The 26,886-nt window shown below is 42.4% G+C and overlaps 1 protein-coding gene across 7 annotated transcripts in view; it reads left to right on the top strand.

Moving 5' to 3' along the window:
• CLIP1 (CAP-Gly domain containing linker protein 1) overlaps positions 1 to 26,886 on the top strand; it is a 151,405-nt gene that overhangs the window by 120,339 nt on the left and 4,180 nt on the right. For all 7 annotated transcript variants that reach the window (XM_063593747.1, XM_034934711.4, XM_057299548.2 and 4 more), the window contains 4 exons: positions 13,944 to 13,996; positions 23,297 to 23,414; positions 23,497 to 23,647; positions 24,233 to 24,282. In XM_063593747.1, coding sequence (XP_063449817.1) covers positions 13,944 to 13,996; positions 23,297 to 23,414; positions 23,497 to 23,647; positions 24,233 to 24,282 — 372 coding nt within the window. The remainder of the gene's footprint in view (positions 1 to 13,943; positions 13,997 to 23,296; positions 23,415 to 23,496; positions 23,648 to 24,232; positions 24,283 to 26,886) is intronic.

Here is a 26,886-nt window from a genome sequence, read left to right as displayed (position 1 = left end):
TAAAGGAAGAACTGAATCTGCAAACAGAAAAGAGAGTGGGTTGTATGGAAACCCAGTAGGGGGACCCATTGGGAAAAATTGGTCCAAAATAATAGACACCCCCAAAAAAAAACCCTGGTGATTACTGAAATTCAACAATACAGAAATAATTCTATGGTGGGCATGGTGGTTCATGCCTGTAATCCCAGCACTGGGAGGCCGAGGCAGGCAAATCACCTGAGGTCAGGAGTTCAAGACCAGCCTCACCAACATGGAGAAACTCCATCTCTACTAAAAAAAAAAAAAAAATAGCCAGGCATGGTGGCGCATGCCTGTAATCCCTGCTACTTGGGAGGCTGAGGCAGAAGAATCGCCTGAACCCAGGAGGCAGAGGTTGCGGTGAGCTGAGATAGCGCCATTACACTTCAGCCTGGGCAACAAGAGTGAAACTGTCTCAAAAAAATAATAATAATAAAAAATAATAATTCTAAGTGCCCAGGCGGAAAAATCAAATTTCTTATAAAAACTTAAAAAAACCAACCCAACTGCAGATACATTCAATGCAAAAAAACTCTGCTGCACCACATCCACTGTTCTGAGGGACAGGAAATATGGCCAAGAGCATCGTCTCCAGACAATGACTATTCAGGTGAGACAGCAGGCACATGTTTCCAAACATGAAAGGACTTAGAAGCTGTGGTGTTTGTGAGTCCTTCTGAAAAGGAGCCACTTGATGATAAATTTGAGCCAAGCAAGACATGAATCAAAATAAAGGCCTTAGCAGAAGAGAAGCGGACACAAGGACTGGTCATGAGCGTTAAATCCAAGTAAACAGAGAGCTAAGCACACAGCTGTGGGGTTTATGGGCACATACTAATGTTGTGGGGTTCTTTGTTATTTTGAGACAGAGTCTGATTCTGTCGCCCAGGCTGGAGTGCAGTGCTGCAGTCTCGGCTCACTGCAACCTCCGCCTCCCGGGTTCAAGTGATTCTCCTGCCTCAGCCTCCTGAGTACCTGGAAATATAGGCACGCGCTACCACGCCCAGCTAATTTTTGTATTTTTAGTAGAGATGGGGTTTCGCCATATTGGCCAGGCTTGTCTCAAAATCCTGACCTCCTGAAGGTCAGGACTCGCCTCGGCCTCCCAAAGTACTGGGATTATAGGCATGAGCCGCCGCGCCCGACCCAGACTAAGTTTTTAATATTTCATTTGGAAATTGTTTCAAACTTTGTGAAAAGTTGTAAGAATAGAACAAGTAATGCTCATATATTCTACTATTTTTATATAAACAGTGCAGTCATGAAATTCAGGGAGTTTAACCTCGATACAACAGTATTACCTAACGTACAGACCCTATTCCTGTTCAGGCAGTTGTCCCAGTAACGTCCTTTACAGCATTGTTTTTTTAATTCAGGATTCAGTCCAAGATCATGCATTCTTTTCACTGAGTTGTCGTGTCTCTTTAGTCATCTTTAATCTGGAACGATTCCTCTGTTTTTGTCTTTCATGACATTGACATTTTTTATGAGAACAGGGCCAGTTAGTTAAGCTGCATAAACTCTCTTATTTTGAGTTTGTCTGATGCTTCTTCCTGATGATATTCAGGTTATGCATTTTTAGTAGGAAGACTATATAAGTGATACTGTGTCCTGCCAGGAGGCATGTGATGTTCCTTTGTCCCATTATTGGTGATGTTAATTTTGATCATTTGGTGAATGCAAGTGTAAAACATTTGCAAGGTAAAAAGAAAAAGGAAAAAAAGTAGAAAAAAATATAGAGAGAATGTGACTAACAAAATTTGAGGGGTAGGACTGAAAGAAAGTGGAAGTGTACAAACTTCTTCATCTTTTATATCACAGAGATGTTCAATATGGGCGGCTACTCAGGAGGCTGAGGCAGGAAAATCACTTGAACCCAGGAGGCGGAGGTTGCAGTGAGCTGAGATCATGCCACTGCGCTCCAGCCTGGGTGACAGAGCGAGACCCTGTCTCAAAACAAAAAAAGAATTAATTTATACCTAAGAAAATGAAATAAACCTCTTACATTTTAAGAACATATTTTACTTAAATTTTACAAAACAAATGTATGAACCTATTGGGATGTCTTAGAATCACATATATCTTGTGGTAAATAACATTTTTTTGCTCTCAACCAATTTATTTTGTTTACTTCGATTTATTCTCTCTCCTGTTAAAGTAAAATTAAATTTGCTTTTTTCCCCCTCTCTGTCCTTCTCATTGTGTATATATATGGAGATGTCTGGCATGTCATTCAGCTAATGTTATGGTCTTTTTTTTCTTTTATTTTCGATGATGTCTTTCTCTGCCACCCAGGCTGGAGTACAGTGACATAATCACAGCTCACTGCAGTCTCTACTGCCCTGGCTCAAGCCATCCTTCCACCTCAGCCTCCCAGGTAGTTGGGACCACAGGCACATACCACTATGCCTGGCTAATTTTTCAGGTTGGTTTGTTTGTTTTTGGTAGAGAAGGGTCTCGCTATGATGCCCAGGCTGATCTCAAACTCTTGGACTCAAGCGATCCTCTGGCCTTAGCCTCCCAAAGTGCTGGGATTACAGGCATGAGCTATCACACCCAGCCTAGTTGTGGTTATTTCTAAGTGGAAGAATTGGGGAAATATGTTTCCTTCTTTTTTTTTTTTTGAGACAGAGTCTTGCTCTGTCGCCCAGGCTGGAGTGCAGTGGCACGATCTCAGCTCACTGCAAGCTCCGCCTCCCGGGTTCACGCCATTCTCCTGCCTCAGCTTCTTGAGTAGCTGGGACTACAGGCACCTGCCACCATGCCCGGCTAATTTTTTGTATTTTTAGTAGAGACGGGGTTTCACCGTGCTAGCCAGGATGGTCTCGATCTCCTGACCTCATGATCCTCTCGCCTCGGCCTCCCAAAGTGCTGGGATTACAGGCGTGAGCCACCGCGCCCGGCGTCTTTTTTTTTTTTTTTGCTGAATTTATTCTTTAAAAACAAAAACAGCATGTATCATTTTAACAACAATAATAAAGTAATTATTTAAAAAAAATTATATCTGCAACTTAGGGAATCACTAAAGCCAAACGTCTGATTTGTTTAGGTTCTGTGGGAATCATCCTTTGGCGCAATCATGTGCATTCAAGCATTATTACGTTTAGGAAATGGTCCAAGGGGTATGAGCAGTTCCTGAAAGTCTTTTTACAGCCTGTATATTCTCTTTCATATCTTTTAAGTTTCTTGTTTGAGACCTTCCTCTAGACTTCTCTAGAATCCTCTTAACCTCTCTGGCTTTTGAGGGGTTTTGTAGAAAGCCATTGCCTGGCACAGAGAAGTTATCCATCCTGGAAATGACTGCCAGAGTCTAGGCCAAAGGGTGTAGGTCTTTTCCACTCTGCCTCTGCATAGTTAAGGGTGTTTACATCTGAACAGAAGATGCACTTCGGCTGCACTAAAGATACAAGCAGTATTAAGGGAAGAGTAGCTGTTGTCTTTTCAGCACCCAGGAGTAAAAAGTAAAGATTAAGGTGACACGTGCACTCTGTGTGAAGAACTACTTGTATGTATTGGCTTCAGGCAGTCACGATACCCCCACCCTGTAGCCACACCATTGATATCATCTTTTTCTTTTTGAGACGGAGTCTCACCCTGTTGCCAGGCTGGAGTGCAGTGGTGCGATCTCAGCCCATTGCAACCTCCGCCTCCTGGGTTCACGCGATTCTCCTCCCTCAGCCTCCCCGGTAGCTGAGACTACTGGTGTGCACCACCACACACAGCTAATTTTTGTATTTTTAGTAGAGACAGGGTTTTGCTATGTTGACCGGGCTGGTCTTGAACTCCTGACTTCAAGTGATCCACCTGGCTCATCCTCCCAAAGTGCTGGGATTACAGACAGGCATGTGCCACCGCCCAGCCCCAATATCATTCTTTGATAAAGGACGATGTGAATGTATTTGAAGATGTAAATATTCTTTGTTTTTTTTGTTGTTTTTTTTTTTTTTTGAGACAGAGTGCTGCTCTGTCACCCAGGCTGGAGTGCGATGGCATAATCTCAGCAACCTCTGCCTCCTGGGTTCAAGCAATTCTTCTGCCTCAGCCTCCCTAGTAGCTGGGACTACAGACGCCCACCACCACGCCCAGCTAATTTTTTTTTTATTTTTAATGGAGACGGAGTTTGGCCACGTTGGCCACGTTTGAACTCGACCTCAGGTGATCCACCCGCCTCGGCCTCCCAAAGTGCTGCAATTACAGGCTTGAGCCGCCATGCCCAGTGTGAAGATGTAAATATTCTTACATAATTCATGTACATATTCATATCAACTTAAACCAGTCCTAAGGCATGTGGTCTTTCCTGCATAATACAGAACTTTAGTTGGTAGCATAATGCGTACTGCTGCAGGTTGAGTTCCCTGGGAAACAGGCCAAGAGAGAGTTTAGTGTGATGATACTTACCGAAGTATGCTCTCGGGGCAGCTCCGATGGAAAGGAGGAGAAAGAAACAGGATCAGGCAGTGGGAGAAACTGAGCCATGATGCAGGCCCAGCAACAGCCTTGACCAATGCCGTGGGGAGCTCTGGAGCTGGAGTGGCCATGCAGATTCATCCCAAACTGGACGGAGATGGCCAGTCTTTCGGTAATCCCACATGGATCAGTCACTGGATGTGATCCATGCTGGGAGGACGACATGACCCTGCCGGAAGTGGCTCCGTAGTTGTGGTGATCCCTGATGGGGCCACCAGCTAAGCTGTCCCAGAAGCTGGGCAACACGGCTCGCCTAGAAAAGGGGGATCTGTGCAGCCGATCACTGTGTCTGCCCCACTCCCTTCTTCTCTGAAAGGGCTTTGCTATGCAAAAATGACTGAGGCTTCCTTTTCCGTTTTTTCCCATTACCTTCTCCACTTCCAGGAGCAGAAGTCAGTGTGTGGGAGGCGAGACTAGAATTTCTCAGACACAGGGAATGGGTTTTGTGCTGTCAAGGTAGAGCTGCTATTTTGGACCTCAGAACACTTGCTTGGTTTGAGAAGAGACTAAAATAGCCCAAATGTGAACACCTCAGTTGAGCAGAAAGTTCTTCATTCTGTGAGAATCCTGGCTTCTGAGTACCACTACTAACTCATACCCATTGAGAGCACCAGCATACTGACTATGACACATTTGTTTACACAGTGCGTGGTTATTGAGTGCCTACTGTGTGCCTGTGTTCCAAAAATAGGGGCGATCACAATAAACAGAGAGGCGCTTCTCCTCTCTGGAGATTTTTTTGTTCAAGTGGTTTTACTGAGCCTACAAAGCAGAAGTTGTGTATGTCATGACTATGGACTTCTAATGTCCTTCATTTCACCCGAGCTACTATTTTTCTTAGCGTAGCTGACAGACATAAAACCAAGTACCCACCATGTTTATTTACAAAATAGGGTTATGCATACATGAGCTCTTGGAGATTTTCCAGTCCAGTGTTCCCCGAACTATGATTATTTGTGTATCACTTTCACTGTAACATTGTTCTCTGAAATAGTTTTCTTTAACTCTCCCTTTTTTCCCCTTTACATATCCATGTTCTTTTTTAACCTTTTATTATGAAAAGTTTCAAGCATACACAGAAGCAGAGTGAGCAGTACAATGAATCTCTGTGTATAAAATTTCATTAGCAATTAACTCTTGGCCACTCGTCTCCGCTGTACTCCCATTCATCCTCTCTACCTTGTTTGCCCTGCATGTGTTTTTTTTTTTTTTTTTTTTTTTTTTTGAGGTAGTCTCACTTTGTCACCCAGGCTAGTGTGCAGTGGCATGATCATAGCTTACTGAAACCTCCAGCTATAAGGCTCAAGCAATCCTCCTGCCTCAGCTTCCTGAGTAGCTGGGACTACAGGCATGAGCCACCGCACTCAGCTCTACCCTGAGTGTTTTGAAGCAAATCCTAAATCCTAGATACCCTGTCATTTCATCTATAATTTTTTTTATTTCCAAAGAAATAAGAATTATTTATTTTAAATTGTAATGTTATTTTTAAATTAGAAATATAATACATTTGTAATATGAAACAATACACATATGTGTAATTTAAAAGTTATTACTCCTCTTCATTGCCATTTCATTGAAGCTACATTATAAATGGTATATTTTTCGTTGGTGTTCCTCGTGTATATACCAGCATATGCAAATGCATATATGCATACATTGTTTTTGTTTTCTACAAAAGCCATATTGTACATATTACTCCAACTTGCTTTCTTTTTCTCAAAGTCATGTTTATTGAGGTCTAATTTACATCAAATAAAATTTACCCTTCATAGGTGTATAGTTTGGTGAATTTTGACAAATATATACGGTCATAAAACTGACCCCACAATCAAGATTTCCTTCACCCCAAAAGGTTCTCTTATCCTCCTTTATAGTCAGTCCATTCTCACTCCCTGAAAACTCTTTTCTGATCCAATAGTTTTACCTTTTTTAGTAGGTCACATACATGGAATCAAAACAGTATGTAACCTTATTCATAAACACAGTAAATATAAATGGATTGAACACTCTGAATAAATGGCATAGACTAGCAGAATGGATTTTTAAAATAACATGATCTAACTATATGCTCTCTATAAGAGATGCAATTTATATTCAAAGCCACAAATAGGTTGAAAGTAAAAGGATGGAACAAGACATACCATGCAAACAGTAACCAAAAGCAAGCTGGAGAAACTATACTACTATCAGACAATATGGATTTTAAGGCAAAAATTGTTACTAGAGACAGAGAACAACGAAAAAATGTCAATCCATCAGGAAGATATAACAATTTTAAACACAGATGTACCTAATAACAGAGTCCCGAAATACATGAAGCAAAAACTGACAGAATTAAAAAGAGAAATCGACAATTCAACAATTATAGCTGAAGGCTTCAGTACCCCATTTCAGTGATGGATAGAACAACTATGCAGAGATGAAGAAGGAAACAGAAGACTTGAATAACACTCTAAATCAACAGGACCTAACAGTCATCTGCAGATTGCTCCATCCAACAGCAGCAGAAGACACACACTTCTCAAATGCACAGGGAGCATTCTCCAGGACAGGTTATGTGTTAGACCATAAAATGATTTTCAGTCAATTTAAAAAGATGAAATATTTCAAACTATTTTCCCTTACCACAGTAGAAAACATTAGACATTATACATAAGGAAATTTGCGAAATTCAAAACATTATATAGCCTTATGTATCTAGTTTCTTTTTAATTTTTTGAAACGGAGTCTCACTCTGTTCCCCAGGCTGGAGTGCAGTGGTGCGATCTTGGCTTACTGCAACCTCTGCCTCCTGGGTTCAAGCGATTCTCCTGCCTCAGCCTCCTGAGTAGCTGGGATCACAAGTACACGCCACCACACCTGGCTCATTTTTGTGTTTTTAGTAGAGATGGGGTTTTATCGTGTTGGCCGGCTGGTCTCGGACTCCAACCTCAAATGATTTGCCGCCCATCTCAGCCTCCCAAAGAGAAAATCTTTTTCTATTTTTAATTTTAATTTTAATTTACTGATTTTTAATTATTATTTTTCTTTTTTTTGAGATGGAGTCTTGCTCTGTCTCCCAGGCTGGAGTGCAATGGCACAATCTTGGCTCACTGCAACCTCTGCCTCCTGGGTTCAAGCAATTCTCCTGTCTTAGCCTTCTGAGTAGCTGGGACTATAGAGGTGCATGCCACCACGCCCAGCTAATTTTTTGTATTTTTAGTAGAGACGGGGTTTCACCATGTTAGTTAGGCAGGATGGAGTCTCTATCTCCTGACCTCATGATCTGCCTACCTTGCCTCCCAAAGTGCTGAGATTACAGGCGTGAGGCACTGCACCCGGCCCTATTTTTATCTATTTTATTATTATTATTTGAGACAGGGTCTCACTCTGTCACCCAGGCTGGAGTGCTGTGGTGCAGTCTTGACTCATTGTAGCCTCCCACTTCAGCCTCCTGAGTAGCTAGGACTATAGGCGTCTGTGTCACATTTGACTAATTTTTTGATCTTTTTATAGAGACAAGGTCTCACTATGTTACCCAGGCTGGTCTCGAACTCCTGGGCTCAAGTGGTCATCCTGCCTTGGCCTCCCAGAGTGCTGAGATTACAGGTGTGAGCCACTGCGCCCGGTCACTCTGTTTTCTTTCACTTAGCATATTCCTTTGGAGGTCTATCCATGTTGTTATGTATATCAGCAGTTTGGGATTATATCATAGTTGCTTTATCCATTTGGACAGTGGGTTGTTCCAGTTTGAGTTTTTTTTTTTTTTTTTTTGAGACAGAGTCTTGCACTCTTACCCAGGCTGGAGTGCAGTGGCGCCATCTCAGCTTACTGCAAGCTCCGTCTCCCAGGTTCACGCCATTCTCCTGCCTCAGCCTCCCAAGTAGCTGGGACTACAGGCGCCCACCACCACACCCGGCTAATTTTTTTGTATTTTTAGTAGAGACAGGGTTTCACCATGTGAGCCAGGATGGTCTGGATCTCCTGACCTTGTGATCTGCCTGCCTCGGCCTCCCAAAGTGCTGGGATTACAGGTTTGGGGGTATTTTGAGTAAAGTTGTTTTGAATTCGTGAAGAGGCCAGGGGCATATGTTTTCATTTATCATGGGTAAACACCTAAGAGTGGAATTGCTAGTATGGTAAGTGTATGTTTACCTTTTTAAGAAATTCTCCGGGAGGCTGAGGCAGGAGAATAGTGTGAACCTGGGAGGCGGAGCTTGCAGTGAGCCGAGATTGTGCCGCTGCACTCCAGCCTGGGCAACAGAGCAAGACTCTGCCTCAAAAAAAAAAAAAAAAAATTCTCAGGCCGGGCACGGTAACTCACGCCTGTAATCCCAGCACTTTGGGAGGCCAAGGCGGGCGGATCACCTGAGGTCAGGAGTTTGAGACCAGCCTGATCAACGTGGAGAAAACCTGTCTCTAATAAAAATACAAAATTAGCCGAGCATGGTGGCGCATGCCTATAATCCCAGCTACTCAGGAGGCTGAGGCAGGAGAATCGCTTGAACCCAGGAGGCACAGGTTGCAGTGAGCCGAGATTGCGCCATTGCAATCCAGCCTGGGCAACAAGAGCGAAACTCCGTCTCAAAAAAAAAAAAAGAAAAAGAAATTCTCAAACCATTTTCCAAAATTAGTACTATTTTACATTCTCACCAGCAATTTATGAGGTTTCCGGTTATCCCACATACTTCTCAGCACCTAGGGGTTTTTGTTTTGTTTTGTCTTTTTAAACATTAATCTATTTGCCAACTAGGGAACCACTGGGATGGAGGGCTTGGGTGCCCAGGTGGCATGTGGAGTGTATCTCAGTGTGGTTTCAGTTTGCATTCTCCTGATGACTGATGATGCCGAGTATCATTTCCTGTGCTTACTAACCATCTGTCTCTCTTCTTTGGTAAAATGTCCATCCAAATCTTTCGGTCATTTTTCATTTTGTTTTTGTGTCTACATATTATTGCATTGTGAGAGTTCTTACTATATTTTAGATACAAGTTCTTTATTGGGTTTTGTTTTGCGAATGTTTTCTCCCCATCTGTGGCTTGTCTTTATACTTTCTTTGCCTTTTTTTTTTTTTTTTTTTTTGAGACGGAGTCTTGCTGTTTTGCCCAGGCTGGACTGCAGTGGTGCTATCTCAGCTCACTGCAAGCTCCACCTCCCGGGTTCATGCCATTCTCCTGCCTCAGGCTCCCGAGTAGCTGGGACTACAGGCGCCCACCACCGCGCCCGGCTAATTTTTTATATTTTTAGTAGAGACGGGGTTTCACCGTGTTAGCCAGGATGGTCTCGATCTCCTGACCTCGTGATCCACCCGCCTCGGCCTCCCAAAGCGCTGGGATTACAGGCTTGAGCCACCGTGCCCGGCCGTCTTTATACTTTCTTAACAATATCTTTTGAAGAGTAGAAGTTTTAAGTTTTGGTCAACTCCACTGACAGGGCTTAGAAGTAACAAAACCCGGTACCAATGAGCACAACTAATGCCTAGAGCTTGTTTTCTAAATATTCTTCACTAAAGGAGCCAGAAGTGCATAGAGAAATGGCTGATGCCAGGGCTGGGACGGAAAGAGTATAAGGTGAGCTTGGAATATTTTGTGTACCAAAAAGCAAGGAAGCGCTCAAAGAATAATAGAGATTAGTGGAGAGGACATCAGAGCCATCTTGAAGAAGCTCCCACTGACCAAATGTGAGATAAGTCGAGCATCAAAATAAACAGAGATACAATAGATTATAACCGACTGAATAACAGGAAACCATGAATCTAAACAGGTATTAATAAATAAATGGAAGCCAGGAGTAGTGGCTCACACCTGTAATCCCAGCACTTTGGGAGGCCAAGATGGGCAGATCGCTTGAGGCCAGGAGTATGAGACCAGCCTGACCAATATAGTGAACCTCCATCTCTACTAAAAAAAAAAAAAAAAAAAAAAAATTAGCCAGGCATGGTGACACATGCCTGTAATCCCAGCTACTTGGGAGGCTGAGGCACGAGAATTGCTTGAACCTGGGAAGCGGAGGCTGCAGTGAGCCGAGATTTTGTCTCTGCACTCCAGCCTGGGTGACAGAGTGAGACTCTGTCTTGAATGAATGGAAAATGAAAGCCCTTCCTCATGGTAGAAGGCCAACTAATATTTAATGGTTGGAATGACAGAGTCATACAATCACCATATGGTAACCAGCATGGTAATTTGTTCAGGCAAGAATCATCAATCTGTGCTAAAACAAGTAGGTAAAAGTTTGTTGAATAACAGGATATTTACGTAGTTTCCAAACGTATCCCCCAAAAATACATATTAATTACAAAGAAAAAAGTAGTATCTTTCCAGTGGAGAAACATGGAAGATACTTCCTCCTTAACCAAGTGACCGAAGTTAACCTCACCAAAAATCAACAGTGTGTACCTCCTGATATCATCTGCTGAGAAGGACACAGGATTACTTCTGTGGTGTTCCTGCCAAAAAGTGCATGATTTGACTCTAATGACATGGAAACATCAGACGAATCCAAATTGACGTTCTAGAAAATAACTGGCTTATACTCTTCAAAACTGTCAAGGCCATAAAAGACAAGGAAAGAATGAGGAACTGGCTGGGCGTGATAGCTCACACCTGTAATCCCAGCACTTTGGGATGCCATGGCGGGTGGATCACCTGAGGTCAGGAGTTCGAGACCAGCCTGGCCAACATGATGAAACCCCGTCTCTGCTAAAAATAGAAAAGTTAGCTGGGCGTGGTAGCACACATCTGTAATCCCCACTCTTTGGCAGGCTGAGACAGGAGAATCGCTTGAACCTGGGAGGCAGAGGTTGCAGTGAGCCAAGATCGCGCCACTGCACTCCAGCCTAGGTGACAGAGTGAGACTCCGTCTCAAAAAAAAAGAAAAGGGTCGGGCGCAGAAGCTGACGCCTGTAATCCCAACAGTTCGGGAGGCTGAGGCGTGTGGATCACCTGAGGTCAGGAGTTTGAGACCAGCCTGGCCAACATGGTGAAACCCCGCCTCTACTAAAAATACAAAAAATGATCCAGGCATGGTGGCAGCGCCTGTAATCCCAGCTACTTAGGAGGCTGAGGCAGGAGAATCACATTAACCCAGGAGGCTGAGGTTGCAGTGAGCTGAGGTAGGGCCATTGCACTCCAGCCTGGGCAACAAGAGTAAAACTCTGTCTAAAAAAAAGAAAAAAGAAATAAAACTGCTAGATGCAGCTTGCTATCTCCTAGATTGGGTAATAATCCTGGACCAGAAGAAGAAAAAACATTGTTTTCTATAAAGATCAGTATAATAAATATCAAACATCTCTTCCTTGGAAATTCAGGCACATGGACCCTCTAAGAAAGAGGGAGAATCTTTGCGTATTGTGTTTTTGTAGGGTTGAATGATTTTTCAAATATTCATTAATGATTTTTATTTTGTTTTATGAATTGTCTGCCATGCTCTTTGTCCATTTACATATTCATTGTAAAAATTTTCCAGTTTTAAGTATTGATTTTTTTAACTTTTAAATTATAAAACTAAAACAGATTCCTTCTTTAAAGAATAAATATAAACTGTACAAAGGGCATAAAGACCAAAATGAAAACCCTTCTCATCTCCATATCCCACTCTCCAGATGTTCTCTTTCTCATTTCATTTTTTACAGTTTGCCTCCCACTCTTTTTTCTTCCTTTCATTCTAAAAATTTCTAAATATTTCTGTGAATTAGTCATGCAGCAAAAACATACATCTTAATGGGCTAGGACATCAAAGAGTCTGTAAAACTATGTTAACATTTACAGATTTCATGGTAAAGGGATATTTATGTTCAGAACATAATGTATATTTAAGAATTTTTAAAATAAGACCTCATAGCAAAGCGTGAACATAAGTAATAATTAATAATGACTATAACTACTTAGAGTGAGCTAGTAACTTAAATTCTAGGCTGTTGGAAGCCATTACATAATCTTTCGTGTTATCTTTTTATTTAAAAAAAAATAAGAGCTTTTTGACCCTTTAAAAAAAATTAACAGTGTGCAGCCTGGCCAACATGGCGAAACCCTATCTACTAAAAATACAAACATTAGCTGGGCATGGTGGTAGGCACCTGTAATCCCAGCTATTTGGGAGACTGAAGCAGGAGAATCACTTGAACCTGGGAGGCAGAGGTTGCAGTGAGCCGAGATTGCACCACTGCACTCCAGCTGGGCAACAGAGCAAGACTCTGTATCAAAAAAGAAAAAAAAAAAAAAACATTAACAGTGTGAGTTGAAACTAGTGGTATTTGGCCAAACTGGGTAGTGCAGGTTGGAGGTAGAGATGATTCCTCCTTCACAAGATTAACTACCTGAATCTTTTATTTTTTATCCTTCATGAGATAATAAAGAACTACTGGAAATTCTTTTGTAACCTCTTTGTTTTATACATGAGAAACAAATGCTTGAATAATGCTTGAATATACTAACCATTCAATGAATGTGTGTTGAATTGATGGATGTGAGTACATTGAGGCCCACAGAGAGTATGTAGCCTGTACCTAGTCCTCTGCAATTTAGTGACACTTGACTTCTGCGGTTTAAGTAAAGGAACTAGAATGTTAGCAGTGGAGCTTTACTCACTCATTTAACAATTTTTTTTTTTAGATGGAGTCTCACTCTGTCACCCAGGCTGGAGTGCAGTGGTTCAACCTTGGCTCACTGCAACCTCTGCCTCCTGGGTTCAAGCGATTCTCCTGCCTCAGCCTCCTGAGTAGCTGGGATTGTAGGCACACACCACACCTGGCTAATTTTTACATTTTTAGTAGAGATGGGCTTTCACCATGTTGGCCAGGCTGGGCTCGAACTCCTGATCCGCCCACCTTGCCCCACCAAAGTGCTGAGATTACAGGTGTGAGCCACCGCGCCTGGCCAATTAACATTTTTGAATGCTTAAGATGTGCTTGCTTCGGGCCGGGCGCGGTGGCTCACGCCTGTAATCCCAGCACTTTGGGAGGCTGAGGCGGGCGGATCACAAGGTCAGGAGATCGAGACCATCCTGGCTAAGACGGTGAAACCCCGTCTCTACTAAAAAATACAAAAAATTAGCCGGGCGTGGTGGCGGGCGCCTGTAGTCCCAGCTACTCGGGAGGCTGAGGCAGGAGAATGGCGTGAACCCGGGAGGCGGAGCTTGCAGTGAGCCGAGATGGCGCCACTGCACTCCAGCCTGGGCGACAGAGCGACACTCCGTCTCAAAAAAAAAAAAAAAAAAGATATGCTTCGTTGTGTTCAAGGTGTGATTGTTTAATATGTTTAACTCTCAGGTCCCTGAGGAGGGGGAGTTACTGAGGTCGTAAGTGATTTATATATTAATAACTGCACATCCTGTGATAGAGTGACCACTTGTCCCTCTTCATTGCTGTTGAGGAAAGCTAATGGCTTTAGCTGTCCTGGAGCCTGGGGGATGTACATGTGGGATGAGAAATATGCCTTTCTGTGGCCTGGTTATGAACTGAAGTTTTTTGTGTTTTTTCCTAGCTGGAAGAAGAAAGATCTGTGCTCAATAATCAGTTGTTAGAAATGAAAAAAAGGTAAGCTTTCTGTTTATTGTTGTATGTGTGTGTGTTTAATAAGATGTCAGAACATGACATGTGTGGTAACTTATAGTAGAAAACAAGTGACCTTCTTAGATTCAGAAAATGGCATTGTGATAGTTTGGTACTTGTAACTGACAAAATATGAAAATCCATTTGCAGGGCTAGGTGTGATAGCTCACACCTGTAATCCCAGCACTTTGGGAGGCCAAAGCTGGCAGATCATGAGTTCGACACCAGCCTGACCAACATAGTGAATCCCCATCTCAACTAAAAATACAAAAAATTAGCCAGGCATAGTGGCAGGTGCCTATAATCTCAACTACTTGGGAGGCTGAGGCAGGAGAATCACTTGAACCTGGGCAGCGGAGGTTGCAGTGAGCCGAGATCGCGCCACTGCACTCCAGCCTGGGCAACAGTGAGAGACTCCGTCTCAAAAAAAAAAAAAAAGAAAAAGAGAATCCATTTGCAGAAGTTTCACTATTACTAAAACAAAAATAGTTCGTAAGCCATGTTCAGTTGCTTTCACTCAGAAGTGATCTAAAATCAGATTGTCTCATGTTACACCACTGTTACCTCCTAGTTTCAGTAACTAAACATACTAGAATCTTACATACAGTTATTGATCTGGATATAAATACTGATTTCAATTATATGAAAATTTTAATGTTCACTAATAATGGGTAATGTGATTTTAAGTGTTTCTATTTGCTTTAAAAGGCTTTCTTACTTACTCTCCCATGATAGTCAAATGATACTCAAATTAAAAACTAGGATAACTTTTTCAGTACTTTCCAATAAGGAAGAACATGACTCACAGAAATAATTGTGTAGAAGCTTCATGCTTCTATAAGCTGATAAGTCTTTGCTCTTTTAAAACGTGCAGTTTTTGTTTACAGAATGTCTGTGCTACACGGTCCAAGCAGGTTTAGGGGGTGCTACTGCCGAGAACCACAGCCTGTCCAGTGGGTGCTGCAGAATGGGTGCATATCACAACAGTGATGTGCTTTTTCGCTTGTTAAAAACAAAACTAAAAATAAAAACAAACCTTAAAGAATAGCATAACCAGTAATTTCTCCATGCTCTTGTGAAGTATTATTCCCACTCGTCAGGGCAGAGGAGGTTTCCCCACCGACCTACTGAAGTGTATGTTTTACGCAGCACTGTCTCCTCTGCCAGCGTAGCAGTTGCTTAGGAGCTGAGGGCTTTATTTATTTAGATTTAGCTATTTGGATTCCATAAGCCACATTCTAAAGGACGTTAGGCCTTGGTCCAGTGATGCATTTTCTTTTTTCTTTTTTTAATTTATTTTTTTCAGACATGATCTTGCTGTGTCTCCCCAGTTGGAGTGCAATGGCTCAATCATGGCTTATGGCAGCCTCAATCTCCTGGGCTCAGTTGATCTTCCGACCTCTCAGCCTCCCAAGTGGCTGGGACTACAGGCATGCGTGATCACACCTGGCTAATTTTTTGTTTGTTTGTTTGTTTTTTGAGGCAGACTCTCGCTCTGTTGCCCAGGCTGGAGTGCAGTGGTGCGATCTCGGCTCACTGCAACCTCCGCCTCCTGGGTTCAAGCGATTCTCCTGCCTCCCCCTCCTGAGTAGCTGGGATTACAGGTGCATGACACCACACCCGGCTAAATTTTTGTATTTTTAGTAGAGATGGGGTTTCACCGTGTTAGCCAGGGTGGTCTCTATCTCCTGACGTCGTGATCCGCCTGCCTCAGCCTCCCAAAGTGCTGGGATTACAGGCGTGAGCCACTGCACCCGGCTTTTAAAATTTTTTTTTATAGTGACAAGGTCTTGTTATGTTGCCCAGGCTGCCTTTCCTTTTTTTAAATTTAGAAATACTTAGTGAAATTTCACTAAGGTGGTGTTTATACTCAGAATGCGCGTATGTTTCACCACTGCCGTGCCCCTGATAAGTCTTTGTCTACTTTTTTTTTTTAAGACAGAGTCTTGCTCTATCACCCAGGCTGGAGTGCAGTGGCGCGATCTCGGCTCTCACTGCAACCTCCACCTCCCAGGTTCAAGCAATTCTCCTGCCTCAGCCTCCCAAGTAACTGGTATTACAGGCGTGCACCACCATGCCTGGCTAATTTTTGTAGTTTTAGTAGAGATAGGGTTTCACCATCTTGGCCAGGCTGGTCTCTAACTCCTGACCTCGTGATCCACCTGCCTCAGCCTCCCAAAGTGTTGGGATTACAGGCGTGAGCCACTGCGCCTGGCCTGTCTGCTCTTTTAAAATGTGCGGTTTTTATTTAGAGAATGTCTGTGCTTTACACGGTGCCAAGCAGGTTTAGTGGGTGCTACTGCTGAGAACAACAGCCTGTCCAGCAGTTGCTGCAGAATACTAAATAGGTGCGTATCACAACAGTGATGTGCTTTTTTGCTTATTAGAAACAAAACTAAAACTAAAAACAAACCTTAAAGAATAGCATAACCAATGATTCCCAGCCCAGCCAGATGTTCTCCAGGGAACTTGAAAAGTGATGCCTAGTTTGCCATGCCTAAACCTGGTCCCTGTTTATAGCCACAGTTCTGTCTCTGTGGGCCTCGGGGTATTTAATTTTACATAAATAAGGTTTTTGTTTCTTTTTAAAAAAAAAAAAAAAACCCTTATGTAAGGAGTTATCAAGGACACGTGAAAAAATAAATAGGGCTTGTTCCTGCAGCATTCTGGCAAGGGAGCTGTGGCCTGGCACGGTGGTTCATGCCTGTAACCCCAGCACTTTGGGAGGCCAAAAAGGGAGGATCAGTTGAGCGCAAGAGTTCAAGACCAGCCTGGGCAACATAGTGAGACTATGTCTCCATTTAAAAAAAAAAAAAAAAAAGGTCGGGTGCGGTGGCTCACGCCTGTAATCCCAGCACTTTGGGAGGCCAAGGCAGGTGGCTCACTTGAGGTCAGGAGTTCAAGACCAGCCTGGCAATACAAAAATTAGGCCAGGCATGGTGGCTTACACCTGTAATCCCAGCACTTTGGGAGGCCGAGGTGGGTGGATCACGAAGTCAAGAGATTGAGACCATCCTGGCTAACATGGTGAAAGGTGAAACCCCGTCTCTACTAAAAATACAAAAATTAGCTGGGCATGGTGGCATGTGCCTGCAGTCCTAGCTACTCAGGAGGCTGAAGCGGGAGAATTGCCTGAACCCAGGAGGTGGAGGTTGTAGTGAGCCGAGATCGTGCCACTGCACTCCAGCCTGGTGACAGAGCAAGACTCCGTCTCAAAAAAAAAAAAAAAGACTGGTATCTCCCTACATTTATGTAGCACTTCATAATTCACAAATTGATCTAATCTCAAAACAACCCAGTGAAATATAATGGTGGAGCTTGCATTTTTAAATGATGAAATTAGCTGGACATGGTGGCACATGCCTGTAGTCCCAGCTACTCAGGAGGCTGAGGTGAGAGGATCACTTGAGCCCAGGTATTCAGTGCTGTAGTGCACTCTGATCATGCCTGAGAAGAGCTGCTGTACTCTAGCCTGGGCAACATAGTGAGACCCTGTCTCTAAAATAAAATAAATACATAAAACGATGAAACTAAAGCTCAAAAAGTTAGGCAAGTTGGCCAAGGACTCAGGACTAATAAAAGACAGGTGCAGGCTAAAGACTCAGATCATCAGATTTTTTATGCTGGTTCTCTTCTCAGTGAATTTTTAAGCTTTTTATTTATTTATTATTTATGTGTATCTTTTTAAAAAAGAGATGATGTACTTAATGATGAAGTCCTTATCATGTAACTTTAAGTAAATTACATGCCTTTCAAAATATGGTTAGGCATGGGACGCTTTTCATGGCTTAAAAAGATGGAACATGGCCAGGTGCAGTGGCTCACGCCTGTAATCCCAACACTTTGGGAGGCCGAGGCAGGTGGATCACCTGAGGTCAGGAGTTTGAGACCAGCCTGGCCAACATGGTAAAACCCCATCTCTACTAAAAATACAAAAATAGCCGGGCACAGTGGCGGGCATCTGTAGTCCCAGCTACTCAGGAGGCTGAGGCAGGAGAATTGCTTCAACCCGGGATGCAGAGGTTGCAGTGCGCCGAGATCGCGCCATTGCACTCCAGCCTGGGCAACAAGAGCAAAACTCCATCTCAAAAAAAAAAAAAAAAAAAATGATGAAACAAATTTTGGGGCTGTGAAGTTCTCTCTCCTACTTCCCTCTGTTCCTGTTTTATGTCCTCAATGTTTAGGAGGGTGTCTCTTGAAAATCACTCTTAATTTTCATCAGAAATTATAGATAAAGGTGACTTCTTCTGGGAGTGAAAATTTCACTCCTAGTTTCTCATGTGTAGAAGTGTTTTTTGTTTGTTTGTTAATTAACCCTTATGGAAAGTTATTTCTGTTTTAGAAACCTGAATGTAAATGGATTTTAGATAATAGTTGGGGCCCTTCATTGCCTTCTAAAAGTCAGTTTGATAAAGGATTCATATGTAGGCCTGTGCGTGTAATGGTTAAATAAATGTGTCAACCATTGAGTACCAAAAAGAACTTAATATACTATTTATTTAAAAAGCCTTGCAAATACTTACATTGTGAGTATTTGAAATGTAGTTGGTCATGCAAGAACTGAGAGCTTAGTCAACACTTGAATTCAGAAGTGATCATTAAACGTACATAGTTAAGATAGTAATAGAATCACTATGGCCAAATGGTCATGATATTCAAGTGCAGAACTTACTCCCAACTGTAGGATTAAACTGGTTATCATGAAGAAATTAGAATCCGGCTGGGTGCGGTGGGTCACGCCTGTAATCCCAGTGCTTTGGGAGGATCACCTGAGGTCAGGAGTTCAAGACCAGCCTGGCCAACATGGTGAAACCCCATCTCTACTAAAAATACAAAAATTACCTGGGTGTGGTGGCGGGTGCCTGGAATCTCAGCTACTCAGGAGGCTGAGGCAGCAGAGTTGCTTGAACTCAGGAGGCGGAGGTTACAGTGAGCCGAGATCGCACCACTGCACTCCAGCCTGGGCAACAGAGCAAGATTCCATCTCAAAAAAAAAAAAAAAGAAAGAAAGAAAAAGAAAGGAATTAGTAGAATCCTTCTTTATTTGCTATGGGGTTTTTTTTCTTTTTGTTTTTTGTTTTTTTGTAACTTTAAACATTGAGTTGCAAGCAGTATGTAGTAAAAAATTTTTCCCCAAGCATAAAAATGTAATCATTTCTTTGAAAAACTCTCAAGTTGGGTAAGCCTTTTAAAACAGGCTCTAAGAGTCTAATGGGTAAAGCAGGGTATGCCTTGTGTTGCTCTAATTGCCAGAACTGGGGGAGTTTGTTCATCTGTGCCTCTGAAGCCTGATGCAGATTTGGGAGCCGGTTTGGTTGCTCCATTCTCCAGGCTTTTTAGTGTCAAAGAAGGGGCTCCAAAGCCAAAGGCGCGAGACATGGATTTTTGGAGTCAGAATTCATCCTGTCAGTGCCAGTGCAGGATTTCTGTTAGGAGTAAAAACTGGTTTGACAATAAAGCCCCCAAATTCTGAAGAGGTCCCGTGCTACTTCAGCTCATCCGGCTCACTGTGGGTTGCTAACTGTCTGACTGTCTCCGAGCTTGCGCTACTTACCAATGCTCATTTCACCCCTCTCTTTTCCCTTTCCTACTCTTGCTTCCTTTGCTATATCTGTGTGTCTTTAATGGTAAGACTAAAGAAAGTCTATCCACGTTATAATAAATAAATTTCATATATTTTTAGTAAACCAAATTGTTGTATATATTTTTTGGCTGCCTTTGTCCCTCTGTGTCTTGCTTTTGTTTTGTAAAATATTCTCAGCAGTATATATATATATATATATACACAAACACACACATATATTTCCTTTTTATATCTATATACAGCAAAGAACTTCAGTGCAAATTTAGTCTCCTTACTGTATTTGCGTTTCTCTTCATGGTTCTAATATTTGGTTCTTGTTATCTTGCATTTTTAAAGCTTGCCCAGTAACACTTTAAGGTATTTGCTTCATTACTGGAATTTGTTTCTTATATAAGTAGTAAGGAAAGAATCTGGGTAAAATGTTCCCTTGGGAGATGGAGAGAGAAAGATTTCTGTTCCCTCTATCCCTTCTTTCATGTTATGTTTATTTTCCCTTCTTGATTTTTTTTGGTAATACCAAGTCATTCCAGCTAATGGCTTAATATGATTTGTGACTCAGACGTCAGTAATGTTGGCATAGACGCTGGTTTAATTTAGTCCCTCCTGGTGGTTTGCATAGTGGAATTGGAGCTTAGAGATGGCCTAAGAAGCTAGCAATGACAATAGGTCACAAAGATGAGCTGCCAGAGTCTACTTATCCTGTCATTTGGTGTATAAATCACAAGTCAAATTTCTTTCTTAACCATGCACGTGTTGGTAACTTCTATAAGAAGCATTCTGGCAGCCATCTCCTTAGAAAGCAGCCAGGCTGAGAGGTTGTGTGTGTATGTGATGATGAGCAGAGTTTGTTTGGTGGCCCCAGAGAAGGGCACCTGTCCCTTTTTCCTTCTGCCAGCTGGAGGTTTGTTTATCCCTTCCCAGCACTAAGCATCTGTGGGATCTTGGCCAAATAGAGTCCTGATTATAGGGAAATCTAAATCTCTTCTTGATAACCCAAAATCCTGGTATTTTTTTAGTAAAAACATTTAAAATTACATTTTTTCAAATTTGAGTTGGATTTATAGCAAGTGAAGCTCTGGAAATCATTTTTTTAACAGAATCAACTACTAAATGCATTTAATAGAAACATAAGAAACCCAGGATTTTTTTTTTTTTAGACGGGGTCTTGCTCTGTTGCCCAGGCTGGAGTGCAGTGACACTATCACAGCTCACTACAACCTCAAGCTCCTGGGTTCAAGCCATCCTCCCGCCTCAGCTTCCCTAGTAGCTGGGACAACAAGCATGCGCTGCCATGCCTAGCTAATTTTTTTTTTTTGTAAGTTTCTGTAGAGACGGGGGTCTCACTGTGTCAACCAGGCTGGTCTCGAACTCCTGGCCTCAAGCGATCCTCCTGCCTTGACCTCCCAGAGAGCTGGGATGACATGGATGAGACACCGTGCCTGGCTGAAACCCAGGCTTTATTGCATCTTTGGATGACATCAGATATTTTTACTTCCCAGGTGGCAAAAAGCACCTGTACATTCCTTTCATTTAAGTTGCTGTTTTAACCTAAGCAAGAGCCTATGTCCTAACAAGGTTACTAGCTTAGTAATTTACCCGCACTGATGCCCACCCGTTTCCAGTGCGTGAGTAATGCTGGGGTTTTTAATTCAAGAAATTTCTGTCTCAGATTCTTTTCTTACTACTTCTCATTCTGGAGTGTAAGTGTAAGCCACACAATGAGATAAATACAACACTTATATTTTCATCTTTGTGTAGAGTTTCAATTTGCCATAAGTCATGAGATTTCTGTAACTTGTGTGCCGGATATCTTGGGTCTCACTAACCAGACATACATTCTGCCGTTTCTAACCTGGGCCTCAGTTTTCTGTTCCTCCAGTTGGTTCCAAAACAGACAACCAGTACATCCTCTGCGTTTTCCCAGTTCCTTGGAATAGAACCAGGTGTGATTTGGCTTCTTGTTAAGGTTATGACCACTCACTGGTGACTGTGGTAATGTAGTGTCTTAGGTCGTATGGCCTGTGGCCTAGCCTAGGAAACTTTTCTCCAGTTTTGTTTTTCCTAAAGTATTTTTGTCATTTTCCTCTCGTGCTTCACACTGCATGTCATTTAAAAAACTTTTTATTTTAAAATAATTTTAGATTTCCAGAAGAGTTGCAAAAGTAGTGCATCCAGTTCTCACAGACCTTCCCCCAGAGGCCCCTAATTGAACATCCTACACAGCCCCGGCACACTCATCAAAACTCAGAAACTCCCGTGAGCAGCATACTCTCAGCTGAAACAAGGGACTTCATTCAGATTTCACCAGTTTGCTCACTAATGTCCTTTTGTGTTACAGCATCCAAACTAGGATCCCGCCTTGCAGTTAGTTGTCATATCTCCTTCGTCTTCTCCATATGTGACAGTTTCTCAGCCTTTTCTTGTATTTAATGACCTTGGCATTTTGAAATGCATGTAGTTTTTATAACAAAACTTTCAGTATGGCCGGCTCACGCCTGTAATCCCAGCACTTTGTGAGGCTGAGGTGGGCGGATCACTTGAGGTCAGGAGTTTGAGACCAGCCTGGTGACCAACATGGTGAAACCCCATCTCTACTAAAAATACAAAAATTAGCTGGGCGTGGTGGCGGGCGCCTGTAATCCCAGCTACTCAGGAGGCTGAGGCAGGAGAATCGCTTGAACCCAGGAGGCGGAGGTTGCAGTGAGCAGAGATCGCACCACTGCACTCCAGCCTGGGCAACAGAGCGAGACTCTGTCAAAATAAAAAATAAAAAAAACACACAACTTTAAATAGGTACACATATGTAAACACATGCTAGCCTGCTCTCTGGGCTGTTTTCACTGTGTCCTGCGTTCCTCCCTGTTCCTCCTTCGTCTTTCCCTTTCTCTTCCCACTCCCACAACCCTCTCATTAAAGGCCTCATCCCCGCCCTCTGCTGATAACCAAGTGCTGAGTCAGGCCGAGAACATAAACCAGGCGCTCTGAATTTCTCCTTCCAGGCTCCCCATGCTTTCATTCTGCACCTGAGAAAACCATTTTAACATTTTCTGTTCTAGCCTTTATGTAATTACCATTCATTTCTATGAGCTAATTTAATGTCCTCTTCAGAGTCTATGGCTGGAAAGTAATAATCCTTCAGTTTGAGTAATAATAATAATCTTTACTACTGTTTTGGCCCATAACATCTTAAACACCCATTCTTGGAACTTGCTACAAAAGTTACTGAAATTAGTGAGAACCAATTGATATTTCCAGCATAAAGCTGCTCTGCATGACATCTGTATAACTGCTTTGCATGTGTGTATTTTAATTGTCGTTATTGCTTGGTAATAATTTATTCAAGAATTAACAAACTTCAACTTGGGGTTAGATTTTAGTAGAATATTGGGGAGGGTGCAACCGTTTTTTCTTTTTTAATTCTACCTCTTCCAAATTTATTAACTTGTTTCTTTAAGTTCAAATGGATACAATCACATGCAGACTCTGGCATGTCTATGCATAGGTAAACTTTTTCTCCCCTCACAGTAAGTAAAATTTCAAGTAAAATTTTGTGAGCATAATGGCCTTAACTCCCTATAAAACTTCCCTGTTATATATTTTTTTACATTAACTAACATTAATTATGTGTTTGTTCTAGAACAGTTGTACACCGACCAGTCTTTTGGTTGATTTGTGGAACTTTTAACTCTTTGGTCTTTTAGAGAATCCAAGTTCATAAAAGACGCAGATGAAGAGAAAGCTTCCTTGCAGAAATCCATCAGTATAACTAGTGCCTTACTCACAGAAAAGGATGCCGAGCTGGAGAAACTGAGAAATGAGGTAGAGTACCACCCAGGGTGCACGAGCTTTCACGCGGCCTCCTTTTGTTCAAACCCTCAGCCTAAGCTAAACTGTGTTTCAGGTCACAGTGCTCAGGGGAGAAAACGCCTCTGCCAAGTCCTTGCATTCAGTTGTTCAGACTCTAGAGTCTGATAAGGTGAAGCTCGAGCTCAAGGTAAAGAACTTGGAGCTTCAACTCAAAGAAAACAAGAGGCAGCTCAGCAGCTCCTCAGGTAAAGGGCGCCTGCCCAGTGCTTCTCTGTACACCCCGCTTCCTCCCGAGGAGCCCTTTCTAGTAGAGATGCTCTTCGAAGACAGCTCTCATGCTGCCCTGACCCTGACTCTCCTTAGCTCTTCCACCACTTAATCAATCAAGGGCTAATCCCACGTGCCTGCCATCCCTGTTCCTGGGGCTTCTTGTGGTCTGTCAGTATTGTCACAAACCTACTGTGATGGCTGCCTGCTGCCATCCAGACTGGGGGGTCTTAAAGTACATAACAGTGCAGGAGAAGAGGTGGTCCCTTTGGTGAAGAAGGGTGGATTGCCTCTGTACATTCAGATGGACGTGACAGGCATTCTAACCCAGGAGTTAGCAGGCCTGAGGGAGAGCACGTGAAGGGCAAGGCTGGTGTCTGTGAGACCCTGTAGGGTCCCGCAAGGGGACACAAACTCATCCACATGTGCTGAAAGTGGTGCATCTGGGAAGTCCACAGGAAAATGAGTTTTGAACACAGGCCCTTTCACTGCAGTTTAGATTGTGATTAAAAATATACATATATTCTCCCTCCACTTTTTTTTTTTTTTCCCTCAAATATAAGGTAATACAGACACTCAGGCAGACGAGGATGAAAGAGCCCAGGAAAGTCAGGTAATGTTCCTGCCTTATTGCTTTACTTTCTTGCTGTTTTTCAAAATCATTGAATCTTTCCGTTTATTTTCCTTCTCATTTGATGCCTTTTGTATCATTTAGTCTTTTGAATGGGTAATACATTCCTCTAGTCCAAACATTAAACAGAATTAAAAATATATACATTAAATGTCTTCCTCCAAACCTTCTCTCTCTTCTGCTCAGTTCCCAACCCTGCAAACAGTTAATTACTGTTATTTGTGTCTTTCCTTTTCAGAGATTTTTTAAAGTGTGTATATAAGCCAGCACTAATACAGTCTTCCCTCCCTTTTTTTTTTTTTAACATAAATAATAGCATACTACATAAACGGTTCTGCACTTATTTTTTTTATAGCTATGTAGTGTTCCATTACATGGATTTACTATAATTTAGTCAGTTCCCTATTGGTTGACAATGACACTGGGATGTTTCTGATCCTTTGGGTGTATTATAAACAATGCTGTAAGGAATTATCTTGGGCAGCTATCATTTTATATATTAGTATTTCTGCAGGATGAATTCCTAGAAGTAGAATTGCTCTGTCAAAGGGTTTGTTACTCATCTTAACCTTAAAAAGACTGGTTTCTTGAAAACTCAGTCTCTTAAAGCGAAAATTAACAAAACAACTTTAGTTTTAAACTAAAAATGGGATTAGGCCAGGAATGGTGGCTTATCCCTGTAATTCCAGCACTTTGGGAGGCCAAGGTGGGATGACTGCTTGAGCCCAAAAGTTTGAGACCAACCTGGACATAGCGAGACCTCATCTCTACAAAAAAAAAAACCAAAAAAACAAAAAACAATCCTGCAGCCTGAGTGACAGAGCAACACCCTGTCTCAAAACAATTACCTAATTAAAAAAAAGTTTTTAAGGGCCTGGGCCAGGTGCAGTGGCTCACGCCTGTTAATTCCAGCTTTTTGGAAGGCTGTGGCAAGCGGACTGTTTGAGATCAGGAGATCGAGACCAGCCTGAGCAACAATGGCAAGACCCCATCTCTACAAAAAATAAAATTAGTTAGGCATGGCGCCATGCTCCCGTAGTCCCAGTTACCCCAGAAACTGAGGCAGGAGGATCACTTCAGTCCAGAAGGTTGAGGCTGCAGTGAGCCATGATCATGCCACTGCACTTAGGCCTGACTGACAAAGCAAGAACCTGTCTCAGAAAAAAAAAGGTGGGGTGGGGGGCCCGGGCACAGCAGCTCACACCTGCAATCCCAGCACTTTGGTAGGCCAAGGTAGGCAGATCGCTGGAGCCCGAGACCAGCCTGCGCAACATGGGCACTCCAAGCTGGGTGACACAGAGCAAGGCCCTGTCTCAAAACAAACAAAAATTTGTAAAAAGGGATTATATAAAGGCAAACTATTCTGTACTTGGAAATATAATTGTATATAGCAACAAACATCTGTCTTTTAATTTTAATATACTTTGTATGTATTAGTCATGTTCAAAATTCAAAAGTACAAAAGCCACATTTTATATTTAAATAAAAGAAAAACTCACCTTGAGATTTTAGTTGCCAGACACCTCCTTTGAGGGGCACAAAACGATTCAACACTGTACAAACTTACCATGGATTAGCATTGTCCTCTTTGTATGTCTGCTGGGCTTAATAACTAACAGTGTCTTCTCTTCCCCCTTCCTTTCTGCTTCGGTTTGTTTCATCTGCTGCTGACAACGCTTTTCTTCCAATCAGCAAATGGTTCGTTTCATGTTTTCTAATTTGCGTGCACACGTGTGTGTGTGTGTGTGTGTGTGTGTGGTTTCCCACTATACTTATGTCCATTTTGTGGCTTTTTCTTCTTCCTGAAATGGAGCTCTTAACACAATAATGACTTAGAAAATGCACGTTGAGAAGTGAAGGTAGACTCAGTAGGTCTGCCTTCAGAGGTGGCCTCCATGATGCTGGGATATGCTGCAGAGAAAGACTGCAGTGATTGCTAACTTTGTTCATAACTCCCCAGCAGGAGAAAAAGACCAAATATTTCTTTAAAAAGTAAAATATTTATGTATATGTGTGTGTATATCTATATATATTTTAAATATTGTAAAGTGGGATCTTTCAATTTAGAGAAATGAGACTTTTTATTATTTGTAGAAGGAAGAAATTTTTTGTTTTTAAGTCAAAATGCCCTTTGATTGAAAGGAAATGTTCAGGACAAGAGCGGTCCCTCCTGTTGGCCATCTTGTTGTCCCCACTGCCCCAGGGCTCTTGGCATGGGCACTCTCCCTCTGGGTGGTTCCTGAACACCGCCTTGTTGGCATGCCTGGCTGTCTCTCCTAGGTTGGGAGGGAGCTTTAGCCTTCTCCATTTTCCCTGAGGACATGTTTACTTATTGCTTCACCATTATCAGTCAGTTGATAAATGAGAATCTGAAGGAAATTTCCATGTGACTTTTTCAAATCTGCCGAACAGAAAAGTCCTGGATGGATTGTAGAGTTTAACGGAAGAACTAACCTTTTTATGCATTTTGTGTGTGTGTGTGTGTGTGTGTGTGTGCGCGCGTGTGCGTGTGTGTGTGTGTGTGTGTGTGTGTGTATTTTTTTCTTTTTTGAGATGGAGTCTTGCTCTGTTGCCCAGGCTGGACTG

The sequence above is a fragment of the Pan paniscus genome, chromosome 10, assembly GCF_029289425.2.
Source record: "Pan paniscus chromosome 10, NHGRI_mPanPan1-v2.0_pri, whole genome shotgun sequence".
Classification (NCBI taxonomy): Eukaryota; Metazoa; Chordata; class Mammalia; order Primates; family Hominidae; genus Pan; species Pan paniscus.
This window is presented reverse-complemented; position numbering and strand designations above follow the sequence as displayed.